We start from the raw sequence: 15627 nt of genomic DNA on the forward strand, positions 1-15627 counted from the left end.
TTATATTGAAATATGCATTCAAGTACAGTATCAGCAGGAGTTCTAAATAACATGCATCTATTACCAAATCTTATAAACCAAATGATCTATAAACACCATAATATACATGATGAAATATCATAACATTTTAACGTTGCAAAAAGAGTGAGTTATGGTTTACAAAATGGCCAACAAACCAAACGTATTTATCCTCTGGAGAATATCTCAAATAAGAACATACAACTCTGATCTGACTTCTGTTAGAATCAGAATTGTAGAATGGTTTGAGCTGGAAAGAACCTTAACAATTATGTAGTCCTAATCCTCCACTTCTTCCAAGAGACATCTTCCTCTAGATCAGGTTGCCCAGGGTCCCATTCAACCTAGCCTTGGGGAACATACAGTTTCTGTAGACAACCTATAAGGGCAGTGAGGATATTGGAATAATTTCTTTACTGGTCTACTCTACACCTACCCTCTTTTAGTTTAAAAACCATTATCCTTTGTCCTATAACTACATTTCCTAATAGAATGTCACTCCCATCTTTCCTATAGACCCTCTTTAGGTAGTGGAAGGCCACTGTACAGTCTCCTCTCAAGCATGTCAAGGTCCCTTTGAAAGGCATTGCTTTTCTCCAGCATGTTGACCATGTCACTCAGCTTAGTATCATCAAACATGTAATGAGTGGATAAGCAACAGCTGAAACTCACTGTCCTTTACCCTTCAACAACAAAAAACTACTTCTGGAGTTGCAATGGGTCTGTTACATGTAGAACTGTACTACTGCTTACACTAGAGCTAAAAAAAAAGCATCTTAAGTATCTAAGAAATATAGAAAGTATTCCAATGACACTTAATCAAGCTTATCAATCACCTAACAGACACCCGACAGCATGTTTAAAAATCGCCTGGCTCATCTTTTCAAAGGCACTAAATTCGTCAACCCCTTGCTCAGGCACTTACACAAAATATATTTCTCAGAGCTAGTCTTTGAGATCCTCCATTTCCTACCTAGACAATGCAAGAAGAACCTTCAAATACAAGACTTTTACCTTTTGGTTGCTCTGCAACTGTTGTGAGCGGCCATAAACTTCCCAACAGGCTCTGTAAAAAGACTTCACTAATCCAAGGCCTCTTTGCATCTGCTGCACAATTAACACAGCAGCCTGGAGCAAAGGTGACAAAGATGACACAGAACCTGAAAGATACACAGCATTTAGAATAAGAAGAACATTTAGCAATTGTCAACCCTTTAACTCTGGGGACAATCTCCACTTTTGTAGCCCCTGAGTATGATCCAACTGTACACATCCTATTAGGCCCTCAGATTTGAATGGGTTCTTCCCAAGGTTAAGAAAAATCTGACTAGACTAAATTACCAAGTGACCAACTCAGAATAAAACATCAAGTAGCTGAGGTGGTGAACGAAATTTAACTGCCTTCTAGCTTACAAGAGCAATGTGAATGGGCCTTGTGCAAACTCTCCATTTTGCTGATTTTCACTTCGAATATATTGCCCTCCTTCCAGTAACAGACAAATATACATATCATGCCAGTGTCTGATGTCTCCTAACAAAGTATACTCAGTCCCAATTTCATTTATTTATTAAATGATTTGGGCAGACTTCCATTCCTGAGGATAAAAAAACAGCAAAAAACCTAAAATAAATCAATTACCACCCCACCAAAAAAAAAACCCCACAAATGCCTGATAATACTTTTATGCCTTTGTTTATATCTGGACATTACACAATACAATAATCAAGTTTTAATGTTAAAGAGTTAGTACAAATACATGTAAGGAGCTCAAGTTGGTGTCAGCAAAATACTGAACGGACATTTCTTACCTGGTATTGATGTCTTGGTTTCCGAATGCACAGCCAGAAGTGCATCACAGATGCTATCTCCCACTAAGCCCAAACCATGCAGCAGTAATTTTAAATCCAGATTGTCTAATCCATTTCCATCATTTTCCCCAGAAATGTAAATTTCAATCCCACGATTCCGCATAGCTCGGGATATTTCCCCATGAACAGGATCCATGGAAAGGAAAAGCCTGTTGAATATTCATAAGATGTAACTTCGGGCTATAAAATATCACTCTGAAGCCACCAAATCTCGTATTCCATAAAGTAAATTCATCTTCATAAAAATGAAAATGCTTATATCTAGAAAGCCAGACACACACACTGAATTTAAATGAGATATGTATAATTATAATTCGAAATTAGAGATATTGCATGATTTTTTTCTTAGTTCTCAGCTATGTTTAACATTTGCCTACTTAAAAAAAGTTAACTAGGCCTCTAAGCTACAGAAAAGACTTAAAATTCTTAGCAATAGCTTCATATAAATTGGTACTATTTAATAATCAAAACAGCCAACATGCACATACTTTATACTATCAGCAAACAACTCCTAAAAACAAGCAGGGGAAAAAAAAAAAATCTGAGATACAATGCAGCAAAAAGAACTGTGAAAAGTCAAAGCTCTTGTTTCCAATTCAAGAGGAACCAGAGCCTAGCAGTTCCTATATTCCTTCTACAAATTGAAGAAAGGTAGGAATCATACAGTGTATTCTGTATGTTCTCTTCACATCTCTCACAGAGACTACTTCAGAGTAGAATAAAGATAGACAATTTGATTGCTTTGTTTTTGTTCGGTTGGTTTGATTTTGTTATTGTTGTTGTTGTTTTGTGGTGGGTTTTTTTGTTTTTTGGTAAAGTTCTGTCACAGCAGGAAGCATGAACTCAGAGGTTCTGGAAATGATGGAAAAAAGATCAGCACATCCACATACCAGCTTTTATTACCAACGTAACTGAATACATCACTATCTTTAATAGATGTACCCTGTACCATTACAATGAGATAGGGAAGTGCTGAAATACTAAATTAGGAGGGAAAAAAAAAAAAAAAAAAAAGACATCAAGACATGAGTATACTGCTATGAATTTTCCAATTTAAGTCTGTAGGGAAACAGGAACATGAAGCCAAACCTCCTAAGCTGTACAACCTATGTTTAATTCTACGCAGTGTTTTTCCTTGCCAGGCAGACAGTGACACTGCAGTACACTGAAACAGGAGTAGCATTCAAAATACCAGAACACTGTATCACAGCGGATAATTGTCTTCCTAAAGCTATTTTATGCACAGGAAAAAAAAAAAAAAGAGCAAAAAAATAAAGCAGAAAAACAAAGTACCTGAAGTTTGGATGAGGAGCTATTGTAGGAATTGTGCCATCTATCACACCTCTCTCACTCATGGTAAGAACGCCTCCTGGCTCAAGTAAAGCATTCAGGCGGTCCAGCACAGAGGGGCTACATTCAAAAGAATGCTTATGTGGTTATAAGGTAACTTGAAAAGCATCAACTATGAAGCATTTTAAGAAGGAAGATGAAGATTCTTCCAGGGAATGAAAATTACTGCTTCCATATACAACTACGAAATGCAAAATTGTTCAGTTGTAAACACATTCACTGAGATGGTAAGTACAATTGGAAGGTCAAGAAATTGACTTAAGGAAACACGTTCACTAAAATCTCTTACTTGCAGAAGTTAACATTGTCCATCAACAACCAGTCACCACGCTGCAGGGCCTGAACCAGCATCCCATCCACCCACTCAAAAGTGCCAAGGCTGCTAGAGTCAGCAGCTTGGACCTGCTGCAGCTTTAAACGACGGAACTCTTCGACCAGAAGGGCAAACTCTGAAAAAGAAGCATATATAACATCAAGACCTGTATTACTGATGTAATTTCCTGTTCAAGAAAAATCTGCTAATAAACATCCATGCATGTCCAAAAGGTAGGAAGCATAACAGCAAAGTCTGACTCTGCAAGTAAATATCCCACGGGGAAAATCCATGAGGATACAAGGCTTTTGCAAGTATAGATAAATATAAACTAGTCAGATACCTTACTCTAAACCTTCTCCCCAGTTATATAAAGTTTGAAGATAATAATTCCATATGTTAGGCAGTGCTTAAAAATCAACAGCCTTACAAAAAAATAAAAAAAATTTAAAAATCAGTCTACACATTAGACTGCTGAAGTTTGTAAAGCTCATCTACTTAATGCTTCAGAGATCAAATACAAGAAAAAAAATCCAAATTCCCAACTTGGGAACATAAGATATGAATTGTACTGCATCATATATTTAGTTTCAGTAGTACAATTTCACTTTGGAGTAATAATCACTACCAGGTAAAACTACACACAAAAAATTAAGCACCCCTCAACCCATTAACCATCACTAATCCAACTATTTCAGAAGCTGGGCTGTTATACAAGTAGTATAAACAACAGCATGAACAAGACTTACAAAAAAAAAAAAAAATCCTACATAACCTTCTCAAACTTTCACTCCAGATCCACATCTTTGTCATTTTCTTCAGAGAAACAGACTTAATTGAAATCACCACACATACCTGCCTTTGAGTAAGAACTTATTTTGTTGTTCAGTCGCTGGGTAAGTACAAGTATTCCCTCCAGTTTGCTCACTAATTCAGCTGTAACACTTCTTCCTCCTTCACCCAGAGATTTGGGCTTGTAATTCAGGATGAAATTGCTCCAAGCACGCAGCACAAGTTCAGCATCATCTGCACAAATTTCTGTCAGGAGCAGACTGTCCCTTACTAATGCACTCACAACATTCTCCACTTTTTCCAACAGGTGCAGCCATGGTCTATTAATATCAACCTGCAAATATGCCATTACAGAATTAGTTCACCCAGAAGACCACGGCGCCTAAGACTCCACTTGGTGGTTAAACACTAAGATTGCAGTGGACTGGCCACAGTTAGGTAGGAAGCAGAAACACTGCCTTACTACCAAAACACTATTTACCTGTTCAAATCCACCCAAGAGTTCAGTTGTATCCATTGCACTGTTCATTGCCATGATTTTCAGTCGATGGCCAGTCAGATGGGCCAGCAGCTCAACAAGACTGGTTTTGCCAACAGCTGCAGGGCCCACCAGGATTACCATCCAGCTCATGTGCACACATTTCATTATGGACTCAAGGGACTGCAGTGAATGATGGAGAAGTGACAGATTTCTGCCAGGACGAGGAATATAGTTGCCACGAGAAAGAACTGAATAACCAACCTAAAAGGATGAGAGACACGTGGGTGAGTACACAGAGGAAAACGTGTGCTCAGGTGTACAAACTGCTTCCTTCTCTCACCACTCCCAAAACCTCGTCAAGAGCTCACCTGAACGTTATATGGAGTGATGTGAAAATCTCTTGTTCCTGTATACACGTAAGCCTCCTGGCCAAAAATGTCTCTAAATGTAGATACAACCTGAAACATTTGAAAGAGTAGATGAGGTTAATCAGGCTTAATTTATCCACTGTCCTAAAGACTTGAATCTTAATTAGCTTTCCTTCTCAACTTCACAGTTGTGTGATAGTAAGTAATACAGATTAGTCACAAGTATCTTTTAATTCTAAGCACAGGAACAATTAAAGTAAGTGTGAGCTGCCAGAAGCAACTCCCTGATTAACCCCACTTTCCTGCAACTTAAAGAGAAACATTGCTTACAAGTACTTCAACAAAAGAGAAACACGTTTGATAAGTTATTTCAGTCTCACAGTTTGAACACAGCTCACCATTTCTTTGTCCTCCCTGGTTCTCATTCTTTCTCCATATACCAAAAATACATGCTGGCCTGGATCATAGCATCCTGGTGACTGATCAACAAGCATCAGCTGACACCAGCGAAAAAGATCACGTAAGTTGAACTCCCATGGTCCTCCTTTCTGTCCCCACTTTTTTTCAGCCATTACCTCTTTGTCAATCTGGAAAAAGTAGCAATACAAATAATATTTTATTCCAAATATTAAAAAAAAAAAAATGAATTTCAACTGAACTACTGCTTTTGGCACCCTGTACATAACAGACAACAGGAGAGAACAAGCTGTATAGACTTATGAAGATGTCAGGAACTAAAGCTTGATTTAATTAGTCTCTCATCTACTAGTTCTTCATCGTGCTACTCACAGCTAAACATTTTTCCCCCTCTTGTATTTTCTAAATGAACACCCAATAAGATGTTGCCAATAAGTATTTTTATCTAGGACCACAGAATGTTCCTTTCTCTTAACGTTATTACGCTTTTTTGTTTCATGAGATGAAAATTGAATGCAATTTCAGAAGCATGATGATGAAAAAGTTCTTGCTGTGAATTTTAAATACTACACTTCAAACAAAATGGCAGCATCTAAGCCAAAAAAAAATAGCTAGTAAGCTGATGCTTTGTAATTAAAGCTCACTGAACATCTTTCAAACTAGAACAGTTTTAGATCTGAGCTTCTCTGTATCTCCTGTCATAGACACATCCTACCAGCAAAGATTTTTCTTTATCAGGTTTTCAGAAGAATGCTGCACATCCTTCAAAGCTGCTACTTCTGAGAAGGTCAAGAGCTACTTTCACTTGATCCTACCACTCAAATAGCAGCACATAATAAAAACCAGATTAGAAATTCAAATTAGAAATGAGTATACATTGTAGTTCTTACTGAAGATACAGCTCATTTTGTTTGCGCTTTAAGAGTAACCCATGTGTGCAGAAAACCTTCCTTCTCAGCTTACTTCATCAAGATATCAAACCATAATTACTTTTAAAATCTCAAAATATTTTAAAAACATTTAATATCATGCATATTATTAGTAATATATACATATTTTATCTTCTGTGAAAAATAAATGCTTCCTCATTTCCCATACAAGTTATCACGTGTCTGACTATAATGCTAAAAGAATTCACATGGTGTTTACTGGTGTTCTTCACTTTCCTCTGCATATGTTTCCATTTTTCTTTCATCCACACTCTTTCCACCCTTCCCTACAGAGATACCTACTTCTGCACAAACAAAATATCTACTTACCTTGTTATTGAAAGCAACCATTTTAGAAATAATACTCTTGTCGATGGCAGGAAACAGTGTGTTCCCAATAAACTCCATATCTGCCGCTGACAGTGGATCAACATACACCTATATAATAAAGAACATGCAGTGTGTTGATGTAGCCATACAACTACAAGAAAGGATCATGACATAGTTTACATCAAATAAATATGCTTGCCTGTGTAAATCTATTAAGAAAGGACCTGGGCAGACCCTTTCTTCCACCTCCTTGTCTGTATGGATTCTGGCATCCAAAAATCTTGGTCTTTGTATGTTGCACGTGAAAATTCATTCCCAATTCAGGAACGTAAATCTCTGCTCTGTGGTCGAAGCATGCATTTAGCCCCTCTAACACAGACTGAGAAGCCAGATTCAACTGAGGAAAGAAATAGGATACAATATTAATGCTCCACAAAACACATTTGTGTGACCTACTTAACTGCATGCAATACACTGAAGATAAATTCAATTTCCTTGCTGTTCCAGTGTTACACGATGTTATTACCTCCAGCTAGACTATTATTACACTGCAGCAACCTACAAGTAAAACTTTATCTTATTTACATTTGTTATTATTACTGTGATTAGATATTCATGATGACAACAAAACAAATCCCCATCGTAAGATTTGTATTTTCAAGGAATATGAATGTAAGTTCAGAAGAAAGATTTCTGACACCCGAAGTCTCTCTTTCTCTCATTCTGACTGTCTGGGATACTTAAATTTTAAGGTTAACTAAGGTGGCATTCTTTGCAACAAGAAAAGAAGGCATGCAAAGAAAAAATTACCATTTTGGCCTTGTCGATGATTAGAACTCATACTTTCAAAAAGATGTGAGCACTGTGTATGTCTATGTTAGAAAGTGCTTGTTATTTGGTATACAAAGAAACCTATGGCAACAACACACTTTATACTGGTAAAATGAATCCTTTCTTGATCTCCATCAGTAGCCACTACAGTCTATTAATCCCACAAAAGGCCTTTTATTTCAATGAAATAGAACCATAAGAGAGCACGTGTCCCAAAATTTGTGTTGACACTTTCCTCCCTCAAAAAAAATGTAAAAACCTTGGTTTTCTGCAGTGAGTTAGGTTAAGACACAATCCTCATCTTTCCTACTCTAGGTCAGAGCTGATCTTTTACACTTCCTCTATCCAATAGATAGAGAGACTCTTAGAGGGAGTTTAATCTAAGTGGAGAGAACATCCTCAACTGTGCACAAAAAGAAAATGACTGCAATTGAGCAAAAAATCTGTCAGTCATTAAACCTTGTAGGTTTCTGAAGATCCTACATGCCAAAATATATGCCACATGCCAAAAATCATCACGTGTGCTCTTCCCGAATACTTTATTTGTACTCAAAACTTACCTCATCTAACACAATCCAGTGTCCAGCCTTTAATGCAGCTAATAGTGGTCCATCACGCCAGGCAAATTCTCCTCCCCTACCACCCTCAACAGGCAAGTCTGTCCCAAACAAGTCTGTCACATCCTTTGAAATAAAGAATAGCAAAAAAAAAAATATATTACAGAAGTTCAGTCAGCTTCACCTCCTCTTTAAACACTCATTAAATGTGAGAAAAAACTAATAACAGATTAGTAACTACAAGATGCTGAAAGCTATTGTATTTAACAAAAATAAAATAAACTGGAACAAAAGAACAAAGCAATAACAAAAAAAGGAAAAATAAAAAGCCCTAAAGGTGCTTTCAAGTATCTTTGCAGAAGTCAAGCAAAACACAGCAAACAAAGTTGCATGCCTCCATTTGAAAGGAACACAATCTAGAATTAGCATTCACTCAATTAATTTCACTGTTCTTTCTTGCTTCCCCTTCCCACCTAACCTTTTGAAGAAGGAAATACTGCCATTTCAGACTCAGTGCCTCATCTGAAAAGAACTGTTCTCCAAGTTAAACAAAACTTCCCCTACTATAAAAAATAAGTTACAAAGATAGCTTTTTATTCTACCGTTTGCTCAGACAGGTTGATTCGAACAAGACAGTTTCCTGAGGCTTTTGCCAGGGCAGCAACTAGACTGGTCTTGCCCACACCTGGTGACCCTTCCAACAAAATAGGTTTGTTAAGCTGTAGGGCTCTCAACAGCCTTTGAGCATTCACTGCTGTAGTCCCAGCATTTAGAGCATAATCCGTAACATTGTTCCTTTGAAGAACAGGGCCTAAAACAAAGGAAAAGAAAAGGATTAAACCAGAATGTTTACACTGGAGCTGTTGACAGAGTGCTTCTGAATGAGATCAATCTGCCTGTTAACTGCTGAATTTATCACAGCAAGCAGCATAGATAAAGCTTGTCTCCCTTTCTCAGAGATCAGGCACTTAGGAATTCTATTAGACCCAAAACTGTGACTCAGCCCCTATACTCTCATTTATGTGGTACGTTCCAAAAAGCAAATGAATATGGCATATTTTGCAATTAAACTTCATCAATTTCTCTGCAGATCTAAAATCAAAAACAGCTTTGGAAAATTTGGCACTGAAGGATACAATTCCAACATGTTATAGAACAACATGCTAATCTGCTCAATATACACTGTCCTGTGAAAGAAAAGTTCTTAAATTAAAACGTGCTAAGCACATACTTTCTTTATTATTATTAGGACATAATGATTAGGAGAGAGAGTACCGAGCCTCTGAGCTGCCAAATTCCAACCAGTATAACTCATTGGAACATCATTCCCCAAATTCTGCAACAACAGCATTGCTTAGGTATTAATACATGGTATCAATCATCATTTTATCTTACAGATCTTGACAGTTTTTTTTAGTATGAAAGAGATCCTTCCTCCTGTGATCCTTAGTAATGCAGAAGGAAACTAAAGAATGTACAAATGCCACTATCTTGTACAATTTTATATATGACTAACACAATCCATAATAACAAAATGCTCAAAGATGAATGACAGACACAGAATCAGGAATATACTCTACATAGTTCAGTATTGCTAGGAATCAGCCAGATGAACTAGAAAGTTCACAGTTGAACCTCTGCCACTTTTTGGTCCCCTCACTTACTTCAGGGACATTTTAGGGGTGGAAAGCAGTATTTGGATAGAATCATTTGTATTAACTTAGCAAATGAGGAACTGAAATGCAGAGACTTTGCAACTATGCAAAAGTCATAGGAAGTCTTCAAGACAATATAACAAGACAGGACATTATTCCTTCTGAAGATTGTACCTAGGACCATTGCCTCTGAGGCTTTACAGAAGGGAAAGGATGACTTGTAGCTTTAGGCTGAACTTAGTGGATGTTCTCCATATCGTGTAAAGTGACAGAAAACCACAGAAACAAATGTTTCCAAATTGCCACTACCACAACTGGAGCTAGGAAAGTTGCTTTTCTAAACTTCACAACAAATTACTAATTGGTCTGCAACTCTTCAGATATTCTAGTGAGAATCACAGAATTGTTTGAGTTGGAAAGGACCCTTAAAGGTCATCTAGTTCAACTCCCCTGAAATGAACACCCCACAGCTAGATCAGGTTACCCACAGTCTGGTGCAGCCTGATGTTAGATGTCTCCAAAGACAGGTCATCCACCAACTCTCTGGGCAACCTGTTCCAGTGCCTCACCAAATCTACTGAGTAACAGAACTAACGGGAGCAAAAACATAGAACAAATGTCCACCCACTCCCACAGTCTCTTGCCTCTTGGAATAAAAAATGGTTGGATTCCCATAAAGTTGTCCATCCACACGAACTCCTTCTTCGTTCTGTCATAGATCTTCAGCTCATTCTTCTGATAATCAGTCAGTTCAAGGAACTGACTCATTTTCTCACATAGGAACGTTAGGCATTTTTCACGAGCTAGTAAAGCCATATCAGCTGAGCAGGATGTTGTACCTGTAATCAGGAAAGTGTGCTTCACATCCATACCTAGGCACATTCATCTAATGACAAGGAGACAGTGCTCTTTCATAGATGCCAGTTTTGTGCAGTAGTCTGTTCAGGTGTAAGTTCTTTTACATGCCTGCATTTCCACAGCTATTTAACATAAATAAACTGCTCTCTGACCAACAGAACTTAAGGACATATTTCCCAAAGCCTTTCTGCTACCATCACTGTCATCCTGACCAGTTTTCCAAGCCTTCCTTACCTGCACTTCTTCTGGCTTTTCAATTTCTCCCTACTCTCCCCATCTCTCTTGGCCAGTCTCCAAAGAGACAGACATGCATTCTGAACTATGCATATGATACTGGCTAGCCTCTGGTTTAGGAGGAAGACAGTAATACAAAGTCATATAATTAAATATCATATCACAATACATCAGCTTAGAAGACTTGATAAAAAACACAAGCTTTCTTAATTTCTGTGCTTGCCTTTGCAATGTTATTATTACTGCCTGCAACTTACTTAGGCTTGTTGTATGATTCTAATATGTTAAAAAAACACAAATAATAAAATACTGCCAAGTAGAAATGAGAACTTCTCCCGTTTGAGTTCCCTACTGCCTCAAAGCATTTTGTCAGCATTCTGTTCAAATATATCAACTATTTCTATTTTTCCACTACAAAGTGAACACTGAAGACAAACCTGATCCGATTCCATCAATGTACACCAAACACGCAGCATGGACGAAAGACATCACTGGAGAAACATAAAGATGCCTATGTTCCTTGGCAGAATTGGACTCCTCTACCATGACATTCATAAAATTAACCCATGATAAGATGTCTCGCACACTGAGAATGCACTGGCGACCGAACTCTTGATGAGTCAGCCATTCAACAAAGTCCATCATGAGCTCTGCTATGTCTGCTCCTGAAAAAAAGTCAAAAATTAGCTATCAAAAAGACGTTATTGGTCAAATATGGTATATTGTTATATAAGAAGCATAATTTTAATGTACACGCAGCCATAACACACAAACACAGATGGGTATTCTATGCCCTAATAAGCATGACAACTGAAGAATAAATCCAGGCCTGTGCTGTGTTACACATCCTTTTAAATTCAAGTAGCAAGACAAAATCAAACTATTAATGTTAACAGCAAAGTGCTGGCAGAAAACAGAATGACATTTCTTTCAATAACTTAAACTAGAGCTAAGATTGGGCACTAAGGAGCTGGGGATAATTCAGTTATCTGCCCTGATTTTGCCTCTGGCTAATCAAAGAGCACGCACCATGAATGAAGAACAAAGTCTAAAGTATTTCTGAACTGTCCCCAAAGACAAACACATTTTCAATAAAAAGGTACACATTGATGTAAATTTTGAGGAAAGTTTAGCAGTATACCTCATTTTCTTAATAATGCTTGTATAATTGGACACACAGAAAAATACCCACCTTGACAGTTTATTCCACCCAGAGACAATCCTGGGTGAAGATTATGTTTCACAATCTGTATCAAGTCATCACGGCCATTGCTTTGTGGACACCATATCTCTGTAAATCTGTTGCGCAACGCGGGAGAAAGCTGCAAACAAGCAGGACTACATAAGAATTCATTTTACATAGCACATTACATGAGGCTGCATGATAGCCTTGCAGCCACAGTACTTGAAAACAACAGAGTGAGCAGTCTACAGCCTCAATTCTAATTTTGATAGTGCTACTTTTTAACAGTTTTGAGAGCACTGAATTTTAACATTCCTAGTAGTGGCACTAATGAAGGAAACAGCTGGCAAAAGAGAAAATTCAAAAGAATATAGAAAGAAACAAAGCTGGTTTGCAAGCACCAAAACTCCATTTCATTCCAGGACATCATGTATCAAGCAATGGCAATGTATGCAATGGCATATAGAAACAAACTACCACATGGAAATTGCTTCAATTACAACACACCTTCCCACAGCTCTTTTCTTAACCCTGGCTGAATTAACAAAACAAAATTAATTAGTGCAAATGCAACGCAGAAAGAAATTACCACTAAAAATTTGGTTTACAGCAATTTTTTTTGTACTGTAGAAACCACCTTAATGGAATGCCATTAAGAGAGCTCCTTTCTTCGCCTCAATATCACTTCAAAGCATTTTTTTTTTTTAACTGGCTTTTAACTTGCTTTTAAACAACTTCAAAAACAGATTTTTTTCCACTTAACGAGAAACATATTTGGAAATGTAACATATTCAGTAAGAATGAAAAGGTAACTTCTACTTGTCACTTTCTGAAAAGTCTTAAGGAGAATAATCTGCTATTCAGTTTTGCACTACGGTAGCTTCGTGCTAGAGCTGAATTCTCTTGTTTCATGAACCACATTTCATATACCCAAAATATTCTGATAACCAAGCCTACCTACTGTATTTAGAGCTCCTAAGTTTTCTTCGACATTCTGCTCAGCATTGACACAGTACTGTCAAAATGAGAGTACACAGAAGTGATGGAGAACAGGTGTATCCTAATCATCCTTTAGAGCAGTGTGGCAGGCTCCAACCAGAAAGCACTGAATGCCAGAATCAGTTGATGCATTTTTGCATTGCACTTCTAATCATGAAACAGTTAATATAACCAGAAGTATGTTATACTTCCAGTTGACTTTGATATTTACCTCTTTCTTCCCGAAGTCACCTCCTGGGTTCATAGTCGCAAGGATACGAAATTTCTTCCCTGCAACCAACAGTTCTACTTCATTATCCTCATCATCTTGACCACCTTTTTCAGCAAGAACCAATGTCTTCTCAGCTTCAAGCACACTATAGGGTTAGGAAAAAAAAAAAATCAGTTAATTTAAAATTAGGCCAAGAAACAGAGGTCCTAAAAAACTAGATTTACCCTGCTCATGTTTGTACGATGTCTATCTGAAGATACCGAATATTAAACACTTCTAAGACATACCTGTTAAGTCTCTCTAGAACAGAATCATCAGCTAGAGAAATCTCATCAAGGAGGAAAAAACCCTCCTCTTTCATTGCTAAAACAAGAGGTCCATCACACCACTCAAAGAGTCGAGAACCATCATATTCCTCCTAAGAAATGGAAAAGGAAATGAGAAGTCATTAATAATAGTTATTTTTTGTTTCCATTTGTTTCCACTAGCTACTACCAATGTCACGCAAACCTGGTCACTTGATCTCTGTCTGATTGGTCGCAGTCCTCCCAGGAAGTCTGAAGTCTCCATATGCAAGTGGCAGTTCACTGAATATAGCTTTTGATTTGTTAATGCTGCAAACATTTGGCAAATGGTAGTTTTACCACACCTGCAAAAAGCCATATAGTTGAAAAAGTGAGAATGAAAACCAGCTTGCTTTGGACAGGATTCACACTTTCATTGAATATCTATGATACAAAGGCTCAGAATGCAAATTTCCTGTTTCTCCTTTCCTTTAACTAAAAGATATGCAATGTGAAGCCATTTTTGTCACAACTGCTGCTGACCTGCATAAGACGCCTTTAGTTAAAATTTAAATTATTATCTGCTGATAGATTTCTACAGGCTGAAAAACAAATTCATTTCAGCCTGCCCCTGCAGTCAGCAAACTAGCTTAATATGTCAGTTAACTGGAACAGAAAATGCTACATATCTTAACCACATCTAAGTCTGAGGAAATAAACTGCTGAGGACCTGGAGCTCCCATTTTGTGAAAAACATTACTTCTCTCTTGTGTATTTCTTCCTTTCTCTTCCACAAAAATCTGCTCTCCAAATTTGTAACAAATTCAAAAGTAGACAGTATCTATTTCCATTATCTCCTTCTTAGCACATAGAAGTGGGGAAAAAAAGGTAGTATCTCACCTACAGTCTGTCAAGCCCTTAAAATACAAACACGCTCTCAAACAGCAAACTGACACAACTTCTCAAAGTGGCTTCCCAGTGAGACACATTAAGATTCTAGAGGGCAACTTGTGAAAAATGGAAATGGAATTTCAGTTTTACTATTGCCTATGTAATTTCTAAGAAGTCATATACAATACAATCTTATTAAAGACTTGAGCTGAAAGAGATATGATTATCTCCCCTCAAAATGGAACTGTGAAAAAACAACAGTTGCGAGTCATGCCATGACAGAGACTTCAATGCCCAGGACTAAAAAAAAGCACTGAAACCTGGTCAATCTTTGTGCATTCAACTCTGTGGCTGTTGCAATACTACAAACAAACAGTATCATACCCAGTCTCTCCCACCAACAGTACAGGTTCACCAAACTCCAGGGCTCTTCCCACCAAAACTGCAAGTCTCCTCATGCCTTGAGTCCAGACAATATGTTTAAAATCTCTGCCCATCACTGATGTCTGTGTGGAGGATTTAGCTGCACAACAAAAATTAATCGGTCAGCCTCAGTCACAACTAGAGAATTACAAACATTTTTTTTCTAAGAAACTCACCCAGGAGCTTTTTGACACTTTCCTCTGAGAAGAGAGACTCAGGATACACACGTTTTTTGAAATGCTTTTCAATGACTCGCTGTATAACATCCACCTCCTCCTGTTTCCTCACTCTTCCTGCCAGAAGCATAAAGCCTATGAAACAGAGGAAGAGAAAAATCAATTACTATCTAGTTAACTAGAAATAAAAGCTTACACCTAATTATTGGGGTTACAATGCAATTCCCCAGAGGCACTTCAAAACAACTGAAGAAAAGCAGCATGGCTTACCATCATTTGCTAAGTGCTGAAGCCAGTCATAATCCTTCTCCAGCTGTTCTGCCAATCTATACCTTTCAGCCCAACGAAACAGATCCCGCAAAGTAATGAACCCATGCTTTCCAGCAAAAACTGTTGAACCTCTGCGGTAAGACTGGCATAAGAACAAGATGTGAGTCATTTTCTGAAGAGCCTGAATT

At 37.7% G+C, this 15627-nt stretch overlaps 1 protein-coding gene across 2 annotated transcripts in view; it reads right to left on the reverse strand.

Moving 5' to 3' along the window:
- MDN1 (midasin AAA ATPase 1) overlaps positions 1-15627 on the reverse strand; it is a 93264-nt gene that overhangs the window by 46975 nt on the left and 30662 nt on the right. For both annotated transcript variants that reach the window (XM_042877837.1, XM_042877828.1), the window contains exons 27-47: positions 15440-15581; positions 15170-15304; positions 14955-15093; positions 13906-14044; positions 13683-13813; positions 13396-13540; positions 12195-12324; positions 11440-11667; positions 10555-10749; positions 8858-9066; positions 8259-8381; positions 7067-7264; positions 6868-6975; positions 5590-5778; positions 5192-5281; positions 4824-5084; positions 4406-4676; positions 3527-3686; positions 3181-3297; positions 1828-2036; positions 1033-1178 (exon numbers count right to left, since the gene is read on the reverse strand). In XM_042877837.1, the coding sequence (XP_042733771.1) occupies positions 1033-1178; positions 1828-2036; positions 3181-3297; positions 3527-3686; positions 4406-4676; positions 4824-5084; positions 5192-5281; positions 5590-5778; positions 6868-6975; positions 7067-7264; positions 8259-8381; positions 8858-9066; positions 10555-10749; positions 11440-11667; positions 12195-12324; positions 13396-13540; positions 13683-13813; positions 13906-14044; positions 14955-15093; positions 15170-15304; positions 15440-15581 (3465 nt within the window). The remainder of the gene's footprint in view (positions 1-1032; positions 1179-1827; positions 2037-3180; positions 3298-3526; positions 3687-4405; positions 4677-4823; positions 5085-5191; positions 5282-5589; positions 5779-6867; positions 6976-7066; positions 7265-8258; positions 8382-8857; positions 9067-10554; positions 10750-11439; positions 11668-12194; positions 12325-13395; positions 13541-13682; positions 13814-13905; positions 14045-14954; positions 15094-15169; positions 15305-15439; positions 15582-15627) is intronic.

Source organism: Lagopus leucura, unplaced genomic scaffold (genome assembly GCF_019238085.1).
Source record: "Lagopus leucura isolate 7727_CA_CO unplaced genomic scaffold, USGS_WTPT01 Super-Scaffold_73, whole genome shotgun sequence".
NCBI lineage: Eukaryota > Metazoa > Chordata > Aves > Galliformes > Phasianidae > Lagopus > Lagopus leucura.